At 47.3% G+C, this 26,072-nt stretch overlaps 1 protein-coding gene across 1 annotated transcript in view; it reads right to left on the bottom strand.

Moving 5' to 3' along the window:
* LOC311328763 (uncharacterized protein) overlaps positions 1–24,942 on the bottom strand; it is a gene marked incomplete at its 3' end in the record, with an annotated part of 67,151 nt that extends 42,209 nt beyond the window's left edge. Inside the window, exons 1-3 of the mRNA XM_084462675.1 lie at positions 23,395–24,942; positions 10,759–10,932; positions 9,261–9,434 (exon numbers count right to left, since the gene is read on the bottom strand). Coding sequence (XP_084318801.1) covers positions 9,261–9,434; positions 10,759–10,932; positions 23,395–24,899 — 1,853 coding nt within the window. The 5' untranslated portion in view covers positions 24,900–24,942. The remainder of the gene's footprint in view (positions 1–9,260; positions 9,435–10,758; positions 10,933–23,394) is intronic.
* Between the last annotated feature and the right edge of the window lie 1,130 nt (positions 24,943–26,072).

Raw genomic sequence — 26,072 nt, 5'->3', positions numbered from 1 at the left:
TAGGCCCATATCAAACCTCCCATTTCTAAGCAAAATAATTGAAAAGGTTGTTTTCCAACAACTGAATAACTTCCTGGCACTAAGTAATGGCTTTGATGTCTTCCAGTCAGGATTTCGACCACATCACAGCACCGAGACTGCTCTAATTAAGGTATTTAATGACATCCATTTAAACACAGATAATGGCAAAATCTCAGTCTTAGTACTACTGGATCTCAGTGCTGCGTTCGACACGGTAGACCACAACATACTACTAGGCCGACTGGAAAATTGGCTGGGAATTTCTGGTACAGTGTTAGATTGGTTTGAATCCTACTTAAAGGACAGGGATTATTTTGTGTCTATAGGCAATTACAAATCTGAGCTGACAAAAATGACCTGTGGAGTTCCCCAAGGCTCCATCCTGGGGCCTCTTCTGTTCAACATTTACATGCTCCCACTAACTCAAATTATGGAAAACAACAAAATATGTTACCATAGCTATGCAGATGACACACAAATTTATATCACTATATCACCAGGAGACTATAATCCCATACAAGCGCTGAGTAAGTGCATTCAACAAATCAATGATTGGATGTGCCAGAACTTTCTCCAACTAAACAAAAATAAAACTGAAGTAATTGTCTTTGGAGCCAAAGAAGAACGATTAAAAGTCAGTGCTCAACTTCAATCAGTAATGCTAAAAACCACAAACGAAGCCAGAAATCTTGGTGTAGTCATGGACTCAGACCTGAATTTCAACAGCCACATTAAGTCAATTACAAAGTCAGCCTACTATCACCTGAAGAATATATCAAGGATCAAAGGACTTATGTCCCAGAAGGATTTGGAAAAACTTGTCCATGCGTTTATCTTCAGTAGACTCGACTACTGTAACGGCATGTATACAGGTCTCTCTAAAAAATCGATCAGACAGCTGCAGCTGATTCAGAACGCTGCTGCTCGAGTCCTCACTAAGACTAAGAAAGTGGAGCATATCACACCAGTACTAAGGTCTTTACACTGGCTTCCTGTCTGTCAAAGAATTGACTTTAAAATACTGCTGTTGGTTTATAAAGCACTGAATGGTCTAGGGCCAAAATATATTTCTGATCTGCTCATATGCTATGAACCATCCAGACCCCTCAGGTCGTCTGGCACAGGTCTACTTTCTGTCCCCAGAGTTAAAACAAAACATGGAGAAGCAGCATTCAGTTTTTATGCTCCACATATCTGGAACAAACTTCCAGAAAACTGCAGGTCTGCTGCAACTCTTGGTTCTTTTAAAACAAGCCTGAAGACTTTTCTTTTTGCCACTGCTTTCTAAGAGGAGCTATGTTTATCAGTATACTGCACTGTAACTTTTATTCCTGTATTCTATTTGTCCTGCTTTTTGTTTAAATATCTATAATGACTTGCTTTTTGTTTTAATTGCTTTTAATTTGTCCTGCCTTTTGTTTTAAATGTCTATAATGTCTTGCTTTTTGTTTTAATGCTTTTAATGTCTCATGTAAAGCACCTTGAATTGCCCTGTGGCTGAAATGTGCTATATAAATAAACTTGCCTTGCCTTGCCTTGCCTATATTGTCTTCCTCTCTCAGACTGAATTATAAACAGACTGACTCATTCTGGAGCTAGGAGAGAGAGGAGAGACAGAGAGAGGAGGAGCAGAGAGAAGAGAGAGAGGAGGAGCAGAGAAGAGGAGAGAGAGAGGAGGAATAGAGAGAAGAGGAGAGAGAGGAGGAGCAGAGAGAAGAGAGAGAGAGGAGGAACAGAGAGAAGAGAGAGGAGGATCAGAGGAGAGGAGAGAGAGAGGAGGAACAGAGAGGAGAGATAGAAGGAGCAGAGAGAAGAGAGAGAGGAGGAGCAGAGGAGAGGAGGGAGAGAAGAGGAGAGAGAGAAGAGGTGTTAGGGTTTGAGGCAGGACCCAAAAGCAGACGGCAGGCAAGCAGCTCAGGTTCAAAATAAGGTTTTTAATTTCCAAATAATACCGTGAGGAAACGCAGGGGAAACACGCACTAACATTGACAATGAACCGACAGAGAACAAAGGAAACAAGAGGGCATATATACTCTGGGAGAACAATCAAGGAACAATGTACAGGTGTGCAACAAGACATAACGAGACACAGGTGCAGACAATCACCCAGACAAGGACATGGAGGGATTCCAACAAGACACCAACACAAGGACACAGGAACAAGGACACAATGGAAGGGAACGGGGAACGAGGCTGGGACAGGGAAAGGGACCAGGCAGAAGCAGAGGGGGGAACTAAAGGGCCAGGAGAGGAGGACTTGAGTGACGTGAGACTAGTGAGGGGACAGGTGTCTAGAGCTGGGGCTGGGAGGACACAAACCAACATAGAAGACAAGACAACGAACACAAGACCAAACACACAAGGAGGTAGAACAAAACCAAGTGACAAAGTGTACAATAGTCTCTGGGGGTAGTGCAGGGGTAGTCACTGGGAGAGGTGCTCAGGGTCCAGGAAGGTCCAGGGGGCACAGGAGCTCAGGGTCAGGAATCCAGGCCAGGATCAGGGGGTGAGCAGGGCGAACCAGGGGTCCGGGGCAGGGGCGAGGGTCTGGACCGGGAACAGGGGGTGAGCAGGGCGAACCAGGGGTCCGGGGCAGGGGCGAGGGTCTGGACCGGGAACAGGGGGTGAGCAGGGCGAACCAGGGGTCCGGGGCAGGGGCGAGGGTCTGGACCGGGAACAGGGGGTGAGCAGGGCGAACCAGGGGCCCGGGCAGGGGCGAGGGTCTAGACCGGGAGCAGGGTGTGAGCAGAACAAACCAGGGGCCCGGGGCAGGGGCGAGGGTCTGGACCAGGAGCAAGCAGAGTGGACCAGGGGTCCGGGGCGAACCAGGGGTCCGGGGCGAATCGGGGGTCCGGGGCGAATCGGGGGTCCGGGGCAGAAACGGGGGTCCAGACTGGGAGCAGGGGTTGAGCCGGGGCGGACCCGGCCCGAACCATAACAGTACCCCTCCCCCCAAAGGCCGAATCCCAGACGGCCCAAAAACCCCAACCAGGGAGGGCGGAGGGGGCCCGGAGGAGGGAAACGGACAGCACCGGGAGCCCTGGGCGGACGGCCCGGGAACTGGCCAGGGACAGTGCAGAACTCCTCCGGCGGACGGCCAGAGGGCTGACCAGGGACAGAGCAGAACGTCCCAGGCAGGCGACCAGAGAACAAAACGGCAGGGCAGGTCCGGAGGACGACCAGGAGGCCCGGCCGAACGGCGGAAGCATTCGGGAAGCAGAGCTGGCCTCCAGAGGCGATGGCAGGACCACCGAAGCACCCTGTAGCGCAGGCAGGGTCGCTCAGGGGACCGACGGCGCAGGCAGGACCGCTCAGGGGGCCGACGGCGCAGGAGAGACCGCTCAGGGGACCGACGGCGCAGGAGAGACCGCTCAGGGGGCCGACGGCGCAGGAGAGACCGCTCAGGGGGCCGACGGCGCAGGAGAGACCGCTCTGGGGGCCGACGGCGCAGGAGAGACCGCTCAGGGGGCCGACGGCGCAGGAGAGACCGCTCAGGGGGCCGACGGCGCAGGAGAGACCGCTCAGGGGGCCGACGGCGCAGGAGAGACCGCTCAGGGGGCCGACGTCGCAGGAGAACCCGCTCAGGGGGCCGATGGCGCAGGAGAGCCCGCTCAGGGGGCCGACGGCGCAGGAGAACCCGCTCAGGGGGCCGACGGCACAGACGGACCCACCTAGGCGGCTGGCGACGTAGACGCAAGCCCCGAGGCCGGCGAAACCGCTCAGGTGGTCGGCCATGAAGCAGGAGGGCAAGAAGAGCGGTGTCGGGGGGAACAGAGCAGGAAGATCGCCAGAGGACCAGCCCTGGGGCTGGGGTGGCCACAGGGCCTGGCATGGCAGCTGAGCCAGGGGTTTCTAGGAGATCAGAGTCCGTATCCCCTAACTGAACAGGGTTAGATAGCCTGGGCCTAACAGGGCTAACGGGACCGAGACTAGCTGGGCAGACAGGGTCAGGACCTGCAACTGCTACCGTTACCCCTACAACTATAGCTACGACTATGACTATGGGGTCAGGGGCCGAGTCATCTACAGAGAATGGGATGACTACAGGGACAACGGGACTGGGGCTAGTAGGGCTCACAGGATTGGGGCTAACAGGGCCTGAGCTACTAACAGGGCTGGAGCTAACAGGGCTGGAGCTAACAGGGCTGGAGCTAACAGGGCTGGAGCTAACAGGGCTGCCGGGGTCAGGGACAGCCACCACTAAGGGGACAGGAACTGGGTCAGGTAAGGAGTTGGAGTCTGGAACCGGAATTGCTACCGCAATAGCCACAGCTATGGCTACAGCAATGGCGACGGCTATAGGGTCAGTGTCAGCTGCCGGTCCATGGACAGCTACAGGGCCTGGAACAGGGCCCTGTGGGGGCGCAGCCATGGAGGACTGCTGAGGCTCACGAGGAACAGGAGTCTCTTGTAGCTCAGGGAACAGCACAGCCAAGGGGGCCTGCTGGAGCATAGCCATGGAAGGCTGCCGGGGCTCATGAGGAACAGGAGATGCTTGCAGCTCGGTGTCCAGGAAACACTGCAGGTCACTGATGGGTGACAGCTGCGGCTGGGACTCCGTGGATTGCTGAGGCATGGAACACAGGGGGCGTCTGTGGCACGGAGACCTGGAGGTGCCCACGGTGCAGAGACTAGGAGGCGCCAGAGCGCTGAACAAAAGATGCTCCGGGGTGCTGGGTTGCCGTAGCTCGAGGACACTGGACAGCGGAGTCACTGGGCCGCTGGTCAGCAGGGGAATGTCTGATACGCTGGGGAGCGCAGACGCCGGGGCAGTGGGGAGCGCAGACGCCGGGGCAATGGGGAGCGCAGACGCCGGGGCACTGGGGAGCGCAGACGCCGGGGCACTGGGGAGCGCAGACGCCGGGGCACTGGGGAGCGCAGACGCCGGGGCACTGGGGAACGCAGACGCCGGGGCACTGGGGAACGCAGACGCCGGGGCACTGGGGAGCGCAGACGCCGGGGCACTGGGGAGCGCAGACGCCGGGGCACTGGGGAGCGCAGACGCCGGGGCACTGGGGAGCGCAGACGCCGGGGCACTGGGGAGCGCAGACGCCAGGGCACTGGGGAACGCAGACGCCGGGGCACTGGGGAACGCAGACGCCGGGGCACTGGGGAGCGCAGACGCCGGGGCGCAGGAGCGGAGGCAACGGCTGCCACGGGAACGCCACCGCCTCTTGGATGCCCTCTTAGGACACCGGGGGGCATCAGGAAGAACCTGGGGTCCGAGAGACGCTGCCATCTCCTTGCCCTCAGACCAGTCCAACACCGGATCAATGTACTCAGTGGGGTCAAAGTAGTAGTCGATCTCAGTGAGGTAATCAGGCTTGTAATCAGGCTGCAGTCTGGCAGATGCCAAGGCGATGGCGGAGGTCAACCGCTTTGTAGTCCCGGCTAAAGAGTCTGCTAAGAAAGGCCTGCTAGAGATCTCCTGGAGAGCCAACTCATAAAACCTCTTTTCATCAGTCAGGCGAAAGGCATAACCAGCCGCCTCCACAAAGCGCCAAACATTCGATGGTACCTGTCTTAAATCGTCCGCTGGGTCCATAATTGGTCGGTTCATTCTGTTAGGGTTTGAGGCAGGACCCAAAAGCAGACGGCAGGCAAGCAGCTCAGGTTCAAAATAAGGGTTTTAATTTCCAAATAATACCGGGAGGAAACGCAGGGGAAACACGCACTAACATTGACAATGAACCGACAGAGAACAAAGGAAACAAGAGGGCATATATACTCTGGGAGAACAATCAAGGAACAATGTACAGGTGTGCAACAAGACATAACGAGACACAGGTGCAGACAATCACCCAGACAAGGACATGGAGGGATTCCAACAAGACACCAACACAAGGACACAGGAACAAGGACACAATGGAAGGGAACGGGGAACGAGGCTGGGACAGGGAAAGGGACCAGGCAGAAGCAGAGGGGGGAACTAAAGGGCCAGGAGAGGAGGGACTTGAGTGACGTGAGACTAGTGAGGGGACAGGTGTCTAGAGCTGGGGCTGGGAGGACACAAACCAACATAGAAGACAAGACAACGAACACAAGACCAAACACACAAGGAGGTAGAACAAAACCAAGTGACAAAGTGTACAATAGTCTCTGGGGGTAGTGCAGGGGTAGTCACTGGGAGAGGAGGTGCTCAGGGTCCAGGAAGGTCCAGGGGGCACAGGAGCTCAGGGTCAGGAATCCAGGCCAGGATCAGGGGGTGAGCAGGGCGAACCAGGGGTCCGGGGCAGGGGCGAGGGTCTGGACCGGGAACAGGGGGTGAGCAGGGCGAACCAGGGGTCCGGGGCAGGGGCGAGGGTCTGGACCGGGAACAGGGGGTGAGCAGGGCGAACCAGGGGCCCGGGCAGGGGCGAGGGTCTGGACCGGGAGCAGGGTGTGAGCAGAACAAACCAGGGGCCCGGGCCGGGGCGAGGGTCTGGACCAGGAGCAAGCAGAGTGGACCAGGGGTCCGGGGCGAACCAGGGGTCCGGGGCGAATCGGGGGTCCGGGGCGAATCGGGGGTCCGGGGCAGAAACGGGGGTCCAGACTGGGAGCAGGGGGTGAGCCGGGGCGGACCCGGCCCGAACCATAACAAGAGGAGGAACAGAGAGGAAAGGAGAGAGAGAAGAGGAGGAACAGAGAGGAGAGGAGAGAGAGAAGAGGAGGAACAGAGAGGAGAGGAGAGAGAGAGGAGGAGAGAGAGAGGAGGAACAGAGAGAAGAGGAGAGAGAGGAGGAACAGAGACTTTGACTTTTGATGCTCTTTAATGAGACATCCTTACAAAACACTAAACATCCCCCCCCCCCCCCACACACACACAGTAACACAGAACGGCATCAGCTCACAAACAAACATCAAGCCCATCTGCCCCCACGGTACAAATTGCCACCCCCAGACCCCACACCCTCTCAAACTCAGCCACATTGTTATTGATCACAAAATAGGTGTATTCTACCCTAAGAAGCAGAGACCCTCCCCCTAACCACCTGGACTGGGTCCGTGGCCCCGCCCCTCTCACCTTATTCCTCCCTGTAATCCAAATGGACAACTTAGCTCACCCAAACACAACATTGAGCAAAACACACTTTGCCCTCCTCCTGCACGTGTACTGTGGGCCCAAAACAAACAGTTCCTTAGAAAACACAAACCCCAACCTCACACATGAGGGCTGTAACAGCACAAACAGAGGAACAAGACAAACAGAAAACACATGAACCACCGTCTCCACCTCACCACAGTATGGGCCCCCCTCCCCCACCCCGGGGTCAAGCCCGGCCAGAAAGCGCTCGGTCATCAGGGCCCTGTGCACCACTCTCCACTGCAAGTCCCCTGTCCTTTTAGGGATGGGGGGCTTATACAGCACCCGCCACCTGAACCTCACACTGCTCCCCCCACCTAGAACCCCCTGCCACTGGTGGAACCCAACCCCCTGCAAGACCCCGACGTTCCTCGCCTTCACACATGCCTCATACAGAGCCCTCCCCCTCACCTGTCTGAGGTCACCAGGGTCATACAGAGCCCTCCCCCTCACCTGTCTGAGGTCACCAGGGTCATACAGAGCCCTCCCCTTCACCTGTCTGAGGTCACCAGGGTCATACAGAGCCCTCCCCTTCACCTGTCTGAGGTCACACACACACACACATTTAAATACACTGGCACTAAACACCAAACACCAGGTTAGAAATCTAGGTGTCATAGTCGACTCTGATCTGAACATTGAATCTCATGTCAATAACATAACTAGCGTATCTTTCTATCATTTAAGAAACATGGCAAAAGTGCAATCCTTCCTTTCAAAGGTCGACAGTGAAAGACTTATGCATGCATTTATAACCAGCAGACTGGACTATTGCAATGCCCTCTTTTGTGGCCTACCAAAGAAAACCATCAATCGCCTGCAAATTATACAAAACGCCGCGGCACGAGTCCTTACAAAATCCAGACGGAGGGCTCACATCACACCCGTCCTGAAGGCTCTGCATTGGCTACCCGTCAGCTTCAGAATAGACTTCAAGATTCTTCTACTGGTTTATAAATCACTCCACAACCGTGCTCCAAAACATATGACTGACATGCTTGTTAGATAAACACCAGCAAGATCCCTGCTGTATGGGTTATGTTCATGTTGTTATATTGAATGTGAGCTGCTATGCTGCTGTATGGGTTATGTTCATGTTGTTATATTGAATGTGAGCTTCTATGCTGCTGTATGGGTTATGTTCATGTTGTTATATTGAATGTGAGCTTCTATGCTGCTGTATGGGTTATGTTCATGTTGTTATATTGAATGTGAGCTTCTATGCTGCTGTATGGGTTATGTTCATGTTGTTATATTGAATGTGAGCTTCTATGCTGCTGTATGGGTTATGTTCATGTTGTTATATTGAATGTGAGCTGCTATGCTGCTGTATGGGTTATGTTCATGTTGTTATATTGAATGTGAGCTTCTATGCTGCTGTATGGGTTATGTTCATCAGAATGTATTCATTCTCATCATGATCTGTGTTTCAGGTGACCATCTCATGTGACACACAGGAGTCGATACGTTCAGTTACAACCACTGCTACTTCAGCAGGTTGACATTGTGGAGGTGGAGGACGTGAGCCTGTCTTCTGTGGTGTTCTGAGAGGTCCAACACCTGGGTGTCCCAAGTCAGTGATAGTTTCAGAGTAGTCAAAGCATACTAGAGAGAAGTTATGTCCTCTGTTTGAACCGTGCTGATGTTGTTGATTTAGTTCACACAAAGAGTACATTTTGATGCCACTTAACAGTATTTGAGCAGTTTGTGGATTACTGTGCAATCTGTATGAGTGTGTATGTGCTTGTGCTAGGTGCATAGAGGCGAATTCAAATGGGCCCCCTAAATATATGCGGCCCCCCCAAAAACCAAAATGAACAGGTGTCACTGCCTCTAAACTTCAGCCCCTGATGCTTTTCCCTCAACCCCTAATGATTTGGGATCCTAGCAGCGCCCCTGTTTTGTACCTAATCCACATTTGTATTTAGTCTTGATTGTGTCTTTGTTCCTTCAATAAAGGACCCACCCACCACCTACAGTCTCTATATGTCTGTATGTATGCTTTGAGATGATAGTCCCTATTTTGTCAACTCTACTGTATGTACTGTAGTCCAAAGATAATTTCTCAACTTGAATGTTGATGCTCAAAACATCCCTCTTCAAGTACAGAGATGTTCAATTACTTAGACATTTAAATCCCATCATTTAACATGTGAATATGCTCAGGGATACAGACCTCAGTTTCTCCAGTTTGCAGTGTGGACTCCCCAGTCCAGCAGAGAGCAGCTTCACTCCTGAATCCTGCAGGTCATTGTTACTCAGGTCTAACTCTCTCAGGTGGGAGGGGTTTGAGCTGAGAGATGAGGCCAGAAGAGAACAGCATGTCCCTGTTAATCTGCATCCACTCACGCTGAGGAGACAAGGACAAGTATTAGCAAACATTTTAACCAGTAATCAGTGCTTTGAGAAAGCGTGTTTTCATTGGCAAAACACATTTTCAGACTAATAAAGTACAGAAACGGGTAACTTCACTCTTCACTTCAGTCTTCTGTGATAGTAGCTTTGCTTTCTGTATAATTTAACTGTGACAAAGATGACATTTATTCTACAAACAAACACTGCTACACTAGTGGTGAAAAGGAGGAATGTCAGCTATATTGTCTTGCTCTCTCAGACTGAATTATAAACAGACTGACTCATTCTGGAGCTAGGAGAGAGAGTGCTGCTGCATCTAATATGTTTTAGTCATGAGCAGGTTTTTAATTCCTCTAATGCAGGCGTTCCCAAACTGTGAGGCGGGCCTCCCCCAGGGGGCCCCAGAGAAAGTCAGGGGAGGCGCGGAGGGATGGTTAGAAAAAAAAGAAGGAAAAATATGTTTTTTATTTTTGAAATGTCTATGGTTTTTATGAATGAAACGTGATTTTAAAGGTCAGAAGATTGAAATAAATAATGGGAGAGATACTATAATATTATACTAAATTTGTGGATAGTGCAGAGAGAGCCTCCCCCCGCAGGCATGAATATATTGTGCGAAAACGTCATAATGTTAACTAGCAGCAGGTGCCACCGAGCTAACTTAGCTGTGTAACGTTATGGGCTAGCTGACGCTGCCTTGCAAAATGGACACATTTGGGGGGTTGGGGGGGCGCGGGTGTGTCACTGTTTTCAGAGGGGAGGCCCACATTGATGGGAGTTTGGGAACCCATGCTCTAATGAATACTCAGCATCCAATCAGCGTCCTGATTGGCTGGACACTATGGACCTGAGTCAGCTTGGAGGGTGCTAAGGCTCTTTGGACAGGACATGTACATTTACCAACATGCTATAGCCTACTTACTACTTGATACTTCATCATGTACACCTGGGCATGTTTTACACATCTAGGCATGCTAAGGAGTGAACTTTTATACACTTTGTTTATTTGCACTCTTGTGTATTGGGATTTTGTGTATATTTCTACCCAATTTACATTTGTATTTCATGTTGATTGTGTCTTTGTTCCTTCAATAAAGGACCCACCCACCACCTACAGTCTGTATATGTCTGTATGTATGCTTTGAGATGATAGTCCCTATTTTGTCAACTCTACTGTATGTACTGTAGTCCAAAGATAATTTCTCAACTTGAATGTTGATGCTCAAAACATCCCTCTTCAAGGACAGAGATGTACTGTACAATTACTTAGACATTTAAATCCAATCATTTAACATGTGAATATGCTCAGGGATACAGACCTCAGTTTCTCCAGTTTGCAGTGTGGACTCCCCAGTCCAGCAGAGAGCAGCTTCACTCCTGAATCCTGCAGGTCATTGTTACTCAGGTCTAACTCTCTCAGGTGGGAGGGGTTTGAGCTGAGCGATGAGGCCACCACTTCATATGAGGCTTCGTTGAGGACATATCCAGAGAGTCTGAAATTACAAAGTAAACATGTATGACTTTTTGTTCCTTAATGACATTCTCATCTTAATAATATGATTTTTATAATATACACATGTCATATGTAGCCTAAGGCTTAATAAAGGGTACCCAGCTTTCAATAACTCGTAGGCTACCTCATCTCTGGCCAGTGACCTACAACATTCCTAGCCTTCAAACCAATACACCAACCTCAAGAGGAGAAGCTTCTCAAACGTTTAATTTGATAGCCTACAGTATACAGCATGTTATATTTTGATATGGGGGAAATGAAAACATAGCTAAAATTACAGGTTTTAAGCTCACTGTTGATGTACAGGCCTAGAAGATGATAGAACAGTCAGCTCTCAGCCCGCTGCATGCTGTAGGCTACATGGACCAATACAGAATATAGTCACTACTGATCACTTTTCAATCATGTGTAGGAGCCTAAATGAAATTAATAGTGAAATTAAAGTCCTATGTTGCAAAAAAGGGCATTTTTAACTTGTGGCCATCCACAATGATATGAATCGATAACTGACGCAGCTTCTAGGTGATGTATCCGTTGGTAGCATACGATTTAGAGAAATCAGGAGTAGGCTAGTTTGGGCTAGTTTGCTGCACCACGACAGAGGTGACTGCATTTGCACCTTTTCCTGAATAATAACGAGGAATGAGGGTAGGAAAAATACCTGTTTCCATGGCGTTTGTGCTTTCAGAATAACTGATTCAGGTTCACACCTTATGGGCCTCTATACATAGATTACACTTGACCAGTATTTAGTCCTTGATCTTGAGGAGGGATAAATAGTGTCGGTGTTTCCATGGCAGAGAGCTCCCGTTGTCAGAGCCATAGACAGAGCTGCCAGCCGTGTAGGCGAGGGATTGTTGATGCATTGTGCACGGGTACTTTCTAACGTGTTACTCCTCACTGGATGTATGTATGGTGCAATGTGAGGAGGTGGAAACATGCCAAGCGCTGAGTTAGCAGTTTTTAAAAGTTATAGGGGGGTCAGCTCCAGCTGGTTCTGACCAGTTAAAGACCGAAAATCTATTTTAGAAGATCAGAGAATAGATGGGAGTAAGAATGCCTCACTGACTTAAACTCATTACACATAACATATAGGGGAGACACACAGAGCTCAGTAAAGAGCATTCGTGCAGAGCGAGGTGCACGCGTGATCACACGCAACAACAGAGCTGCAGAGCACGGGAGAACACGAGAGCACTGAGAAACTACCACACAGCTCTCCCAGAGCACGGGTGAACATAAGAGCACTGAGAAACTACCACACAGCTCTCCCAGAGCACGGGTGAACACGAGAGCACTGAGAAACTACCACACAGCTCTCCCAGAGCACGGGAGAACACTAGAGCACTGAGAAACTACCACACAGCTCTCCCAGAGCACGGGAGAACACGAGAGCACTGAGAAACTACCACACAGCTCTCCCAGAGCACGGGAGAACACTAGAGCACTGAGAAACTACCACACAGCTCTCCCAGAGCACGGGAGAACACGAGAGCACTGAGAAACTACCACACAGCTCTCCCAGAGCACGGGAGAACACGAGAGCACTGAGAAACTACCACACAGCTCTCCCAGAGCACGGGAGAACACGAGAGCACTGAGAAACTACCACACAGCTCTCCCAGAGCACGGGAGAACACGAGAGCACTGAGAAACTACCACTCAGCTCTCCCAGAGCACGGGAGAACACGAGAGCACTGAGAAACTACCACACAGCTCTCCCAGAGCACGGGAGAACACGAGAGCACTGAGAAACTACCACACAGCTCTCCCAGAGCACGGGAGAACACGAGAGCACTGAGAAACTACCACACAGCTCTCCCAGAGCACGGGAGAACACGAGAGCACTGAGAAACTACCACACAGCTCTCCCAGAGCACGGGAGAACACGAGAGCACTGAGAAACTACCACACAGCTCTCCCAGAGCACGGGAGAACACGAGAGCACTGAGAAACTACCACACAGCTCTCCCAGATGCTGACACGGTGAAGTCCACATAGTGTCAGCTAACAAGATAAGCGCTGCTTTAGACAGGGAGTAAACATTTATATATACAGTAGGACCCCACTCATCCGAACTTCAGAGATCCGAACCTCCCGGTCTACCGGACAGGCTTAAAAAACTTCTTCTTTTTTTTTTTGAGCCTGCTATCTGGTTACTGGTGGGATTTTCATTACAGTACTGTAGGCCTACTTGCATTTAAATCTGTCATAATAAACATGTACTGTATCCTACTGTGAATAAAAACAGAACTGTATGTAGACCTACATGTTGCCTGTAGGCTGTAGCCTACTGTCATGTTTCATTTCTTTGTTCTAATGTCGAGCACAAAACGCAAACGAGTCTGCTGCGCGAGAGCTGCATTCCTTGGTAGCCAGAAAGCGCGTCAGCAGCCTGAAGCAGAGGAGCATCGAGTCATCTTCCCAGTTAATGGACTTCAGGAACACAGACGTGTTGTGGGCATGTAGATTAGCCTACTAGACCTACTGTATTTGTTAAATAATAGCCTACAGCCTAGGCCTTAGCCTACATCGGTTGTTTAGGCTGCAATAGCCACACGACAACTTGTCTGTCAATTCATTTATTTATTGATTGATTATCATTTGCTCTAATTGTTATAATGTTGGTTTTTTTTAGGCTATACCATTTTGTTCTGCGAATACAGTAGCCTATCGATGCAGCGTACGCCTCATTTGAGAATAAAGTAGGCTATTTGATCAAAGCATGCACTCAAGTGGAAATTAGTTTATTTTATTCTAGGCTACTGTAGTGCTATTATAGGCTAGGCTATATGAGTTTAGTTGGCTATTTGATTGCAATTTTGATGCATTTTCACAAGTAATTAAGGGTATTTATCGGTCTATTATGAGTTTTTATGTAACAAGTACCACTTATTGAATTTGGTGCATTTTAACATGTTTCAGTCATTCGGACATTTCAGAGATACCAGAGATACGAACGACCTTCGGTCCCATTGGGTTATTTGATCCAGCCTAGTATCTTTGTCTATTTTTATCTATCCATCTAAGGTATCTATTTTTATCTATCCTCTATCTCCCCACCCTGTGCACCATCATGATTGTTTGTGCTGTCCCTGGGTGCTCATCGGTGAGATGACAACAAGTCATTCTTTAGTTTTCCAACTGTGTTGGATTTAGAGAAACAGTGGTCCGTGTTTTTGGTGAGCCGTGGTGGAGCAGTCTGGAAACATACCTTCATATGAAACATACCTTCATATGAAACATACCTTCATATGAAACATACCTTCATATGAAACATACCTTCATATGAAACATACCTTCATATGAAACATACCTTCATATGAAACATACCTTCATATGCTGCGCTCATTCATTACATTCTGCCAGAAAGCCATGTGTTTTGCACAACGGCTATGTCTTGTAGCTGGAGCAGTACTCTCTCTCCCTTCACTTCAGCCTCTCCCCGATGCCCAGAGCCTAGAGATCGATCATGTAAGTTACTTGCTAATGATAAAGTTTAAGTAAATGTTCCATGTTTATTGTTAACCTCACCTTTTTCTAAAGAAATCTAACATTGTTAGCTGGCCAACTCAGTGCTTTGTAGCTGCTTAGCAGCCTAATAATGTTGGCGCTAGCTAGTATGGTTAGGACTAGCTGTGGCTAACTAATTATACTAATGGATAGAAAAGCATTTTGGAACTCACCATTCAGTGATCGATTAAAATGAATTATTTGGAGATGGCAGGGCTTCTACTGTATTTCTGTATCCTTGAGTATCTGACGGCTCAAACATATATGGCTGGACTTTTAGTTGCTGTGCATAGTGCGTTGCTAGTTTTGATGAGATTGTTTGTCATTGGCGGATCAAAATGTCAATCAAATCCTGATCTGACACCTGGGTTTCCGTTAGCCGGTAATACCGTTTTTTTCCGGAAAAATCCGTTGAAGTCCGATATATTAAAATCTCTCCGGTCATAATGTCCGGAGAAATAATTCCCCATAATTGTATTAGGCCTACAATAGGCTAAAATTACATTTCCATATATTATGATTCCTTTTGAATAAAAAAAAAACGAATAGGCCAATTAATTTTGTGTGTAGGCTATTGACTAGTAGGCCTATGCGATGAAAAAACAGCCGTAAGATAAACCTGCCTATAGGCTAGCGGGCCACCATAGATAAACCTGCCTATAGGCTAGCAGGTCACCATAGATAAACCTGCCTATAGGCTAGCGGGCCACCATAGATAAACCTGCCTATAGGCTAGCAGGCCACCATAGATAAACCTGCCTATAGGCTAGCGGGCCCATAGATAAACCTGTCTATAGGCTAGCGGGCCCATAGATAAACCTGCCTATAGGCTAGCGGGCCCATAGATAAACCTGTCTATAGGCTAGCGGGCCCATAGATAAACCTGCCTATAGGCTAGCGGGCCCATAGATAAACCTGCCTATAGGCTAGCGGGCCCATAGATAAACCTGCCTATAGGCTAGCAGGCCACCATAGATAAACCTGCCTATAGGCTAGCGGGCCCATAGATAAACCTGCCTATAGGCTAGCAGGCCACCATAGATAAACCTGCCTATAGGCTAGCGGGCCCATAGATAAACCTGCCTATAGGCTAGCGGGCCACCATAGATAAACCTGCCTATAGGCTAGCGGGCCCATAGATAAACCTGCCTATAGGCTAGCGGGCCACCATAGATAAACCTGCCTATAGGCTAGCGGGCCCATAGATAAACCTGCCTATAGGCTAGCGGGCCACCATAGATAAACCTGCCTATAGGCTAGCGGGCCACCATAGATAAACCTGCCTATAGGCTAGCGGGCCACCATAGATAAACCTGCCTATAGGCTAGTGGGCCACCATAGATAAACCTGCCTATAGGCTAGCGGGCCACCATAGATAAACCTGTCTATAGGCTAGCGGGCCACCATAGATAAACCTGCCTATAGGCTAGCGGGCCACCATAGATAAACCTGCCTATAGGCTAGCGGGCCCATAGATAAACCTGCCTATAGGCTAGCGGGCCACCATAGATAAACCTGCCTATAGGCTAGCGGGCCACCATAGATAAACCTGCCTATAGGCTAGCGGGCCCATAGATAAACCTGCCTATAGGCTAGCGGGCCACCATAGATAAACCTGCCTATAGGCTAGCGGGCCCATAGATAAACCTGTCTATAGGCTAGCGGGCCCATAGATAAACCTGCCTATAGGCTAGCGGGCCCATAGATAAACCTGTCTATAGGCTAGCAGGCCACCATAGATAAACCTGCCTATAGGCTAGTGGGCCACCATAGATAAACCTGCCTATAGGCTAACGGGCCACCATAGATAAACCTGCCTATAGGCTAGCGGGCCCATAGATAAACCTGCCTATAGGCTAGCAGGCCACCATAGATAAACCTGCCTATAGGCTAGCGGGCCACCATAGATAAACCTGCCTATAGGCTAGCGGGCCACCATAGATAAACCTGCCTATAGGCTAGCGGGCCACCATAGATAAACCTGCCTATAGGCTAGCGGGCCACCATAGATAAACCTGCCTATAGGCTAGCGGGCCCATAGATAAACCTGCCTATAGGCTAGCGGGCCCATAGATAAACCTGCCTATAGGCTAGCGGGCCCATAGATAAACCTGCCTATAGGCTAGCGGGCCCATAGATAAACCTGCCTATAGGCTAGCAGGCCACCATAGATAAACCTGCCTATAGGCTAGCGGGCCCATAGATAAACCTGCCTATAGGCTAGCAGGCCACCATAGATAAACCTGCCTATAGGCTAGCAGGCCACCGTAGATAAACCTGCCTATAGGCTAACGGGCCACCATAGATAAACCTGCCTATAGGCTAGCGGGCCCATAGATAAACCTGCCTATAGGCTAGCAGGCCCATAGATAAACCTGCCTATAGGCTAGCGGGCCACCATAGATAAACCTGCCTATAGGCTAGCGGGCCCATAGATAAACCTGCCTATAGGCTAGCGGGCCCATAGATAAACCTGCCTATAGGCTAGCGGGCCCATAGATAAACCTGCCTATAGGCTAGCGGGCCACCATAGATAAACCTGTCTATAGGCTAGCGGGCCACTATAGATAAACCTGCCTATAGGCTAGCGGGCCACCATAGATAAACCTGCCTATAGGCTAGCGGGCCACCATAGATAAACCTGCCTATAGGCTAGCGGGCCCATAGATAAACCTGCCTATAGGCTAGCGGGCCACCATAGATAAACCTGCCTATAGGCTAGCGGGCCACCATAGATAAACCTGCCTATAGGCTAGCGGGCCCATAGATAAACCTGCCTATAGGCTAGCGGGCCCATAGATAAACCTGTCTATAGGCTAGCGGGCCCATAGATAAACCTGCCTATAGGCTAGCGGGCCCATAGATAAACCTGCCTATAGGCTAGCGGGCCACCATAGATAAACCTGTCTATAGGCTAGCGGGCCCATAGATAAACCTGCCTATAGGCTAGCGGGCCCATAGATAAACCTGCCTATAGGCTAGCGGGCCCATAGATAAACCTGCCTATAGGCTAGCGGGCCCATAGATAAACCTGCCTATAGGCTAGCGGGCCCATAGATAAACCTGCCTATAGGCTAGCGGGCCACCAAGCGAGAGAGAGCCTGATCAGGGTACGGAGCTTGAGGCGAAAATGGAAATTCCTATTAATATCGAATGGAAATTAGCCTATGCACGTTGTAAGTTCTTACACTTTATTTAAGTAGGCTACAGTATATTTATTTTCAGAGTTTTGTTCTATTTTAGCCTATCTGATAAAAGGCCGAAATTAGACTATAGGCCTAGCCTATGAATTCCAATCAGCGCAGCCGCAGGCCTTAAAATAAAATGTTACGAGAAGCCTACATGTTGCCTAACCTCTTGCACTTTTAAATAAAATGTTATATATCAAGACATGTATTGTGTCATTTCTGTATTTAGCCCAGCCCGCCTATCAGTTGTTTTTCAACAGTTATGTCCTCCTCATCATCATAGCCTACTGCGATGTCCATGGTTATAATGATGCTGTTTTATTGATAAAAAGGGTAGGCTAAAGCTGGAAAGAGCATCCGCAAATCCGATTCATGAATTGAAATAAACATTCATGTTCTAGGCTACAGTCGCAATTCAAAGGTGACTATTTTTGTGGCTGTGCAATTACATAGGCTATAGGCCTAGCGCATGGAATCATGACAGCCTATCACACATTTAATCATACGGATGCGAAATAAGACAATAAATGCCATATATAAGCTACACAACGGCCAATCACCGCGACAAACACCTACAGTATAATAGGCCTAATATTATATTATAATATAATGACCGGAATTTCTCCAGTTTGTCCGGAAAAGTCTAATCTTCCCGGACACATTGACCGGTACCGATTTTCTCTAACGGAAACCCTGTCTGACACGCCCACACATTCCTGAGAAATGGTCTAGAGAGCAAAATGAGCCGTTTTTGGATGCTTAAAGAGACACATTTGCTATCATATATGCATTTTTACTATTTCAAGCCAAGTTTCCAGAGGCTTTAAGGAGCTGCATTAAGCAGACAGAAATATTTCTAGCTGACGGCGAGAAAAGTACTCTGCCTAAAATATCATGCTGTAGAGCATAGGCGAGTACTCTTTATATGTATAGTAAATTGTGTTTGTAACTTAACTGTGGTTCATCCAGTCATAAATTCAGAATGGTGGTAAATATTGTAGATGGATGAGGGACAAAGTAGTGAAGATGAGATCATTTCAATGGGGTTTAGTAACACAGGGACCTGTTTTAGTAAGGGGTAAGGGGTTTTAGTAACACAGGGAACTGTTTTAGTAAGGGGTAAGGGGTTTTAGTAACACAGGGAACTGTTTTAGTAAGGGGTTTTAGTAACACAGGGAATTGTTTTAGTAAGGGGTAAGGGGTTTTAGTAACACAGGGAACTGTTTTAATAAGGGGTAAGGGGTTTTAGTAACACAGGGAACTGTTTTAGTAAGGGGTAAGAGGTTTTAGTAACACAGGGACCTGTTTTAGTAAGGGGTAAGGGGTTTTAGTAACACAGGGAACTGTTTTAGTAAGGGGTAAGGGGTTTTAGTAACACAGGGAACTGTTTTAGTAAGGGGTAAGGGGTTTAGTAACACAGGGAACTGTTTTAGTAAGGGGTAAGGGGTTTTAGTAACACAGGGAACTGTTTTAGTAAGGGGTAAGGGGTTTAGAAACACAGGGAACTGTTTTAGTAAGGGGTAAGGGGTTTTAGTAACACAGGGAATTGTTTTAGTAAGGGGTAAGGGGTTTTAGTAACACAGGGACCTGTTTTAGTAAGGGGTAAGGGGTTTTAGTAACACAGGGAACTGTTTTAGTAAGGGGTAAGGGGTTTTAGTAACACAGGGAACTGTTTTAGTAAGGGGTTTTAGTAACACAGGGAATTGTTTTAGTAAGGGGTAAGGGGTTTTAGTAACACAGGGAACTGTTTTAATAAGGGGTAAGGGGTTTTAGTAACACAGGGAACTGTTTTAGTAAGGGGTAAGAGGTTTTAGTAACACAGGGACCTGTTTTAGTAAGGGGTAAGGGGTTTTAGTAACACAGGGAACTGTTTTAGTAAGGGGTAAGGGGTTTTAGTAACACAGGGAACTGTTTTAGTAAGGGGTAAGGGGTTTAGTAACACAGGGAACTGTTTTAGTAAGGGGTAAGGGGTTTTAGTAACACAGGGAACTGTTTTATTAAGGGGTTTTAGTAACACAGGGAATTGTTTTAGTAAGGGGTAAGGGGTTTTAGTAACACAGGGACCTGTTTTAGTAAGGGGTAAGGGGTTTTAGTAACACAGGTAACTGTTTTAGTAAGGGGTAAGGGGTTTTAGTAACACAGGGAACTGTTTTAGTAAGGGGTAAGGGGTTTTAGTAACACAGGTAACTGTTTTAGTAAGGGGTAAGGGGTTTTAGTAACACAGGGAACTGTTTTAGTAAGGGGTAAGGGGTTTTAGTAACAGGGAACTGTTTTAGTAAGGGGTAAGGGGGTTTAGTAACACAGGGACTTGTTTTAGTAAGGGGTAAGGGGTTTAGAAACACAGGGAACTGTTTTAGTAAGGGGTAAGGGGTTTTAGTAACAGGGGACTGTTTTAGTAAGGGGTAAGGGGGTTTAGTAACACAGGGAACTGTTTTAGTAAGGGGTAAGGGGGTTTAGAAACACAGGGAACTGTTTTAGTAAGGGGTAAGGGGTTTTAGTAACAGGGGACTGTTTTAGTAAGGGGTAAGGGGTTTTAGTAACATAGGGAACTGTTTTAGTAAGGGGTAAGGGGTTTTAGTAACAGGGAACTGTTTAAGTAAGGGGTAAGGGGTTTAGTAACACAGGGACTTGTTTTAGTAAGGGGTAAGGGGTTTAGAAACACAGGGAACTGTTTTAGTAAGGGGTAAGGGGTTTTAGTAACAGGGGACTGTTTTAGTAAGGGGTAAGGGGTTTAGTAACACAGGGACTTGTTTTAGTAAGGGGTAAGGGGTTTTAGTAACACAGGGAACTGTTTTAGTAAGGGGTAAGGGGTTTTAGTAACAGGGGACTGTTTTAGTAAGGGGTAAGGGGTTTTAGTAACACAGGGACTTGTTTTAGTAAGGGGTAAGGGGTTTTAGTAACACAGGGAACTGTTTTAGTAAGGGGTAAGGGGTTTTAGTAACAGGGGACTGTTTTAGTAAGGGGTAAGGGGTTTTAGTAACACAGGGAACTGTTTTAGTAAGGGGTAAGAGGTTTAGTAACACAGGGAACTGTTTTAGTAAGGGAAAAGGGGTTTTAGTAACACAGGGAACTGTTTTAGTAAGGGGTAAGGGGTTTTAGTAACACGGAACTGTTTTAGTAAGGGGTAAGAGGTTTTAGTAACACAGGGAACTGTTTTAGAAGGGGTAAGGGGGTTTAGTAACACAGGGAACTGTTTTAGTAAGGGGTAAGGGGTTTTAGTAACACAGGGAACTGTTTTAGTAAGGGGTAGGGGGTTTTAGTAACACGGAACTGTTTTAGTAAGGGGTAAGGGGTTTTAGTAACACAGGGAACTGTTTTAGTAAGGGGTAAGAGGGTTTAGTAACACATGGACTTGTTTTAGTAAGGGGTATGGGGTTTTAGTAACACATGGACTTGTTTTAGTAAGGGGTAAGGGGTTTTAGTAACAGGGAACTGTTTTAGTAAGGGGCAAGGGGTTTAGTAACACAGGGACTTGTTTTAGTAAGGGGTAAGAGGTTTTAGTAACACAGGGAACTGTTTTAGTAAGGGGTAAGGGGGTTTAGAAACACAGGGAACTGTTTTAGTAAGGGGTAAGGGGTTTTAGTAACAGGGGACTGTTTTAGTAAGGGGTAAGGGGTTTTAGTAACACAGGGACTTGTTTTAGTAAGGGGTAAGGGGTTTTAGTAACACAGGGAACTGTTTTAGTAAGGGGTAAGGGGTTTTAGTAACAGGGGACTGTTTTAGTAAGGGGTAAGGGGTTTTAGTAACACAGGGAACTGTTTTAGTAAGGGGTAAGAGGTTTAGTAACACAGGGAACTGTTTTAGTAAGGGGTAAGGGGTTTAGTAACACAGGGAACTGTTTCAGTAAGGGGTAAGGGGTTTAGTAACACAGGGAACTGTTTTAGTAAGGGGTAAGGGGTTTTAGTAACACAGGGAACTGTTTTAGTAAGGGGTAAGGGGTTTTAGTAACAGGGAACTGTTTAAGTAAGGGGTAAGGGGTTTTAGTAACACAGGGAACTGTTTTAGTAAGGGGTAAGGGGTTTTAGTAACACAGGGAACTGTTTTAGTAAGGGGTAAGGGGTTTTAGTAACAGGGAACTGTTTTAGTAAGGGGTAAGGGGTTTTAGTAACACAGGGAACTGTTTTAGTAAGGGGTAAGGGGTTTAGTAACACAGGGAACTGTTTTAGTAAGGGGTAAGGGGTTTAAGTAACAGGGAATAGTAACACATTTCTGGTTAGAGTGCACATACAGAGACAAGGAGGGCAGCTTTGAATTGTCCATTAGGCAGCTTTGTCCATTAGGACAATTCAAAGGACAGATCAGGGACCAATTCAAAGGACAGATCTTTTCTGATCATTGCTTTCATTAAGTGTTTAGCACCTTACTCAGCACTGTGCATTCTGTATATTGTATTTTATATTCATTTGTATCTGATTTTTTGTATTATTAGGGGCCAGGCAGCGTAGCTGCCGGAACCCTATTGTATTTGCCTATATTATTATTATTATTATTATTACTATTATTATTATTATTCTCCATCTTATACTGAAGTCTGACTTCCCGTGGACATAAAATCACCAAACTTTGCACATAGCTCCAGTACTATAACCAAAGTCCTCAACCTGCATTGTAGGTCAATAAAGCTGAAGGTGGCGCTACAGCAATAGTCTAAAGTTTAAAACTTACAAAAATCATAACAAATCAGCCATAGGTGCCATCACTGTAAAACCACCACATGAATGTAGTCCCAAGTGAGACAAAACTTTCATATGCTCTGACCTTGCAGGAATTTTGAAGTCCATCACTCCGATTTTTTCATAAACTGTAAAACCTATCAAACCTATATCCTCCCACATTTTTTGTTCAATTGACACAAAAATTGATATACTGTATCTTCAGACTGTCCTTACCAAACGATCCTCACAGATCTTTGAAATATGAAAAATTGAGCCCACAGCACATCAAAAAGTTTTACTGTTGACAGTTCTGTATACAGTTCATATTAATTCTCGCCAAATCAATGTCTGATCATACTCAAAAAAGTGACAACATTGGCCACATATCCAAGATGTAGTGTGATTTTTTTCAGAATTTTATCTCAGAAATTGAATTTTTAAAAATATGTTTAATCCTGTCCTCTGAAACCAACACTTCATACAGAGAAAACTACATTACCCACAATCCAACGCAAGCTCCACAAATCGGAGACATCGCTGTTGGCAACCCTACCCAACCCCGCCGAGGATTACAATGACTAACAACTGACTGAGTACACAGCTGCTGAAGTTAATGTTCAATTATGAAGAAAAGCAAACAAAACCTCTAAAAATGTATAAACATATCTCATCCCACATTTTTCAATCAATTAACACCAAACTTGCTACACTGGATCTTCAGACTGTAATTCACAAAGTCATTGACCAGATTGTTGAATTATCAAAATCGAGTTTACAATGCATCAAAATGTTTTACAAATGTTTTACGATATGATACGAATGTACAAAATGAACATTGGAATGTCAACTTTCTTGTTATCCTCCTATTCTCTCGCTTATTGCTCCTAAACTTGTCGGAAATTGCCTGGCCCCGCCTCATCGCTGCGTAGCAGCTTTTTGTGTTTTGTATCTATAATTGTATTTTTGTGTTTATAGTTTTATATCATGTTTTGTTTGGAGGGCTCCCTTCCAGAAGATACCTCTGGGTCAATGGGACAGACAAGGTTAAATAGATTGATCAAATTGTATAGAAAGATGAATACTTACATAGCCTTTCTGCAGACCTGCACAGCTGGGATCAGTCTCCTCCGCCCCTCCTGTGATGTGTTGTATTTGTTCAGGTCAAGCTCATCCTGAACCTCCTCTGACATCTGCAGCATGTAGGCCAGCGCTGAGCACTGTATTGGAGTCAGTTCGGTTGATGTCTTCTTCTGCATGTAAGCTTGGATGTCCTGCTGAACTGAATGGTCATTCATCTCCATCAAGCATTGGAAGAGATTGATGCACCTCTCTGGGGAGATGTTCTTCTCCTCATCTCCCCTGTTCTTGAGGAATCTGCTTGTTTCCTGGATGCTCTCTGGACTCCTCTCAATCTGAGGCAGCAGGCCTCGTAAGAGTCTCTGATTGGACTCCAGAGAGAGGCCGTGGAGGAAGCGGACAAAAAGGTCCAGGTGTCCATTCTCACTCTGCAAAGCTTTGCGTACCGCCCCCCTCAGCAGCTTATTCAGAGACAGCTCATCCGGAGGCTCCTCCCTCCTCCTCCTCCATGGCAACGCAGCAAGGAAGCGCTTCTTCAGTAGCTCAAACGGAGCCAGCTCCTTGGACACAGATTTGGTCTTCCTTTTAAGGAAGGGCTCCAGTGCCTCCATGTTCTTGGTTGTGTAACAATGGTAAATGTAGACCGCTGAGAAAAACTCCTGAATGCTCAGATGCACAAAGCAGTAGACTGCCCTCTGAAAAAGCACTGACTCTTCTTTGAAGATTGCTGTGCAAACTCCTGAGAACACTGCTGCCTCTTGGACATCGAGGCCACACTCTTTCAGGTCTTCTTCATAGAACATGAGGTTGCCCTTCTCCAGATGGTCAAACGCCAGCTTTGCCAGCTTCAGGAGAACTTCCCTGTCGGCCCTCAAGAGCTCCTCCTGGTCAGTCTTGATTTCCCCTTGATACTTCTGGTTCTTCAGCTTCGTCTGAATGAGCAGGAAGTGTGTGTACATCTCAGTCAAGGTCTTGGGCATCTCTCCTTGCTTCTCTGTACTAAGCATGTGCTCAAGGACTGTGGAAGAAATCCAAGAGAAGACTGGTATGTGACACATGATGTAGAGGCTCCTTGATGTCTTGATGTGTGAGAAGATTCTTCTGGCCAGGTTCTCATCACTGATTCTCTTCATGAAGTACTCCTCCTTCTGTGCGTCATTGAACCCTTGTACCTCTGTCACCCGGTCAACACACTCAGAAGGGATCTGATTGGCTGCTGCAGGTCGGGAGGTTATCCAGAGGAGAGCAGAGGGGAGCAGATTCCCCTGGATGAGGTTGGTCAGCAGCACATCCACTGAGGTTGACTCTGTGACATGACAGCAGGTCTGGTTCTTTCTGAAGTCTAGGGGCAGTCGGCTCTCATCCAGACCATCAAAGATGAACGTTGCTTTAGAGACAGCAAGTTGCTCTGCATCTTCCATGTGTAGTTCTGGGTGGAAAACATTCAGCAGTTGGAGTAAACTGTACCGGACATGTCTAATCAAATTCAGCTCCCGGAAAGGAAGCACAAACATGACTTCCACATCTTGATTTGCCTTTCCTTCAGCCCAGTCTAAGATTGACTTCTGCACACAGACGGTTTTTCCAATACCAGGGACTCCCACAGTCAGCACAGTTCTGATGGGTCTCTCTTGACCAGGCAGGGGTTTGATGGTTCTCTCTTGACCAGGCAGGGGTTTGATGGGTCTCTCTTGACCAGGCAGGGGTTTGATGGGTCTCTCTTGACCAGGCAGGGGTTTGAAGATGTCATTGTAGTTGATGGGTGTGTCACTGGTGGTTTGTTTCCTGGATGCTCTCTCAAGTTGCCAAACCTCATGTTCATTATTAACCCCTTGACTCTGTCCCTCTGTGATGTAGAGCTCAGTGTAGATGCTGTTGAGGAGGGTTGCATTCCCTGTCTTTATGATTCCCTCAATCACATGTTCAAACCTCCTCTTCAAAGTGGCTTTATGATCCTCTACGGCTCTTTGGAGACCTCTAACAACTAAGAAGAGAAAGGAAGTACAAGAAATTAGATTGACAGGAATACAAACATTCATAGCAAATATGACTACAAATATGACTACAGGCTTTGCGTTCCCCAGGGCTGAATGATGCTATAGATATGATTTCTTTCCTATAGATCTTCTACCTTCAGGAATTTGGTAGTCCTCTCTTCTGCTTACAAGGGTTATTGATTATGATTATTATATATGTATTTTCTTATTTTCTCTCATTATGTGACTGTAACCTAGGACAAGTGATGTTGATTTTGTGTATTTTCCTGTTGTCCTTTTCTCTAGTCTAGGTATTGAGTCTCTTGTGTGTTGAACAAATGTCAGTAATGTAAATGTGACAAGGATGCCCTCCTGTGGGCAGCATGATTTATCCAGTTCCCAGCTACACAGCTGTCTAGAATTGTGATCACTGTCCGCACCCATGGGTGCAGCCTGCTTAGCCTATTAAGGCCTTCTACTGACTTTTGCTCTAGTTTGTAACTCGCCCTGATGAAGGCCCCATGGCCGAAACATGTTGGCTGTTTTATTTTATTCTGTTCTAAGATGAACTAGCCGATAATTAAAGCTTTTTAATCAAGAAGAGTGCCTTGGACCTTGTTGATGAATTCATGGCAAAGCTCTACAGATGGTGAGAGGATCTAAATCATGTTAGAGAGCAGATTACCAAGTGAATCTCTTACTTGTTTCATC

Source organism: Borostomias antarcticus (genome assembly GCF_949987555.1).
Source record: "Borostomias antarcticus genome assembly, contig: scaffold_53, whole genome shotgun sequence".
NCBI classification, from domain to species: domain Eukaryota; kingdom Metazoa; phylum Chordata; class Actinopteri; order Stomiiformes; family Stomiidae; genus Borostomias; species Borostomias antarcticus.
This window is presented reverse-complemented; position numbering and strand designations above follow the sequence as displayed.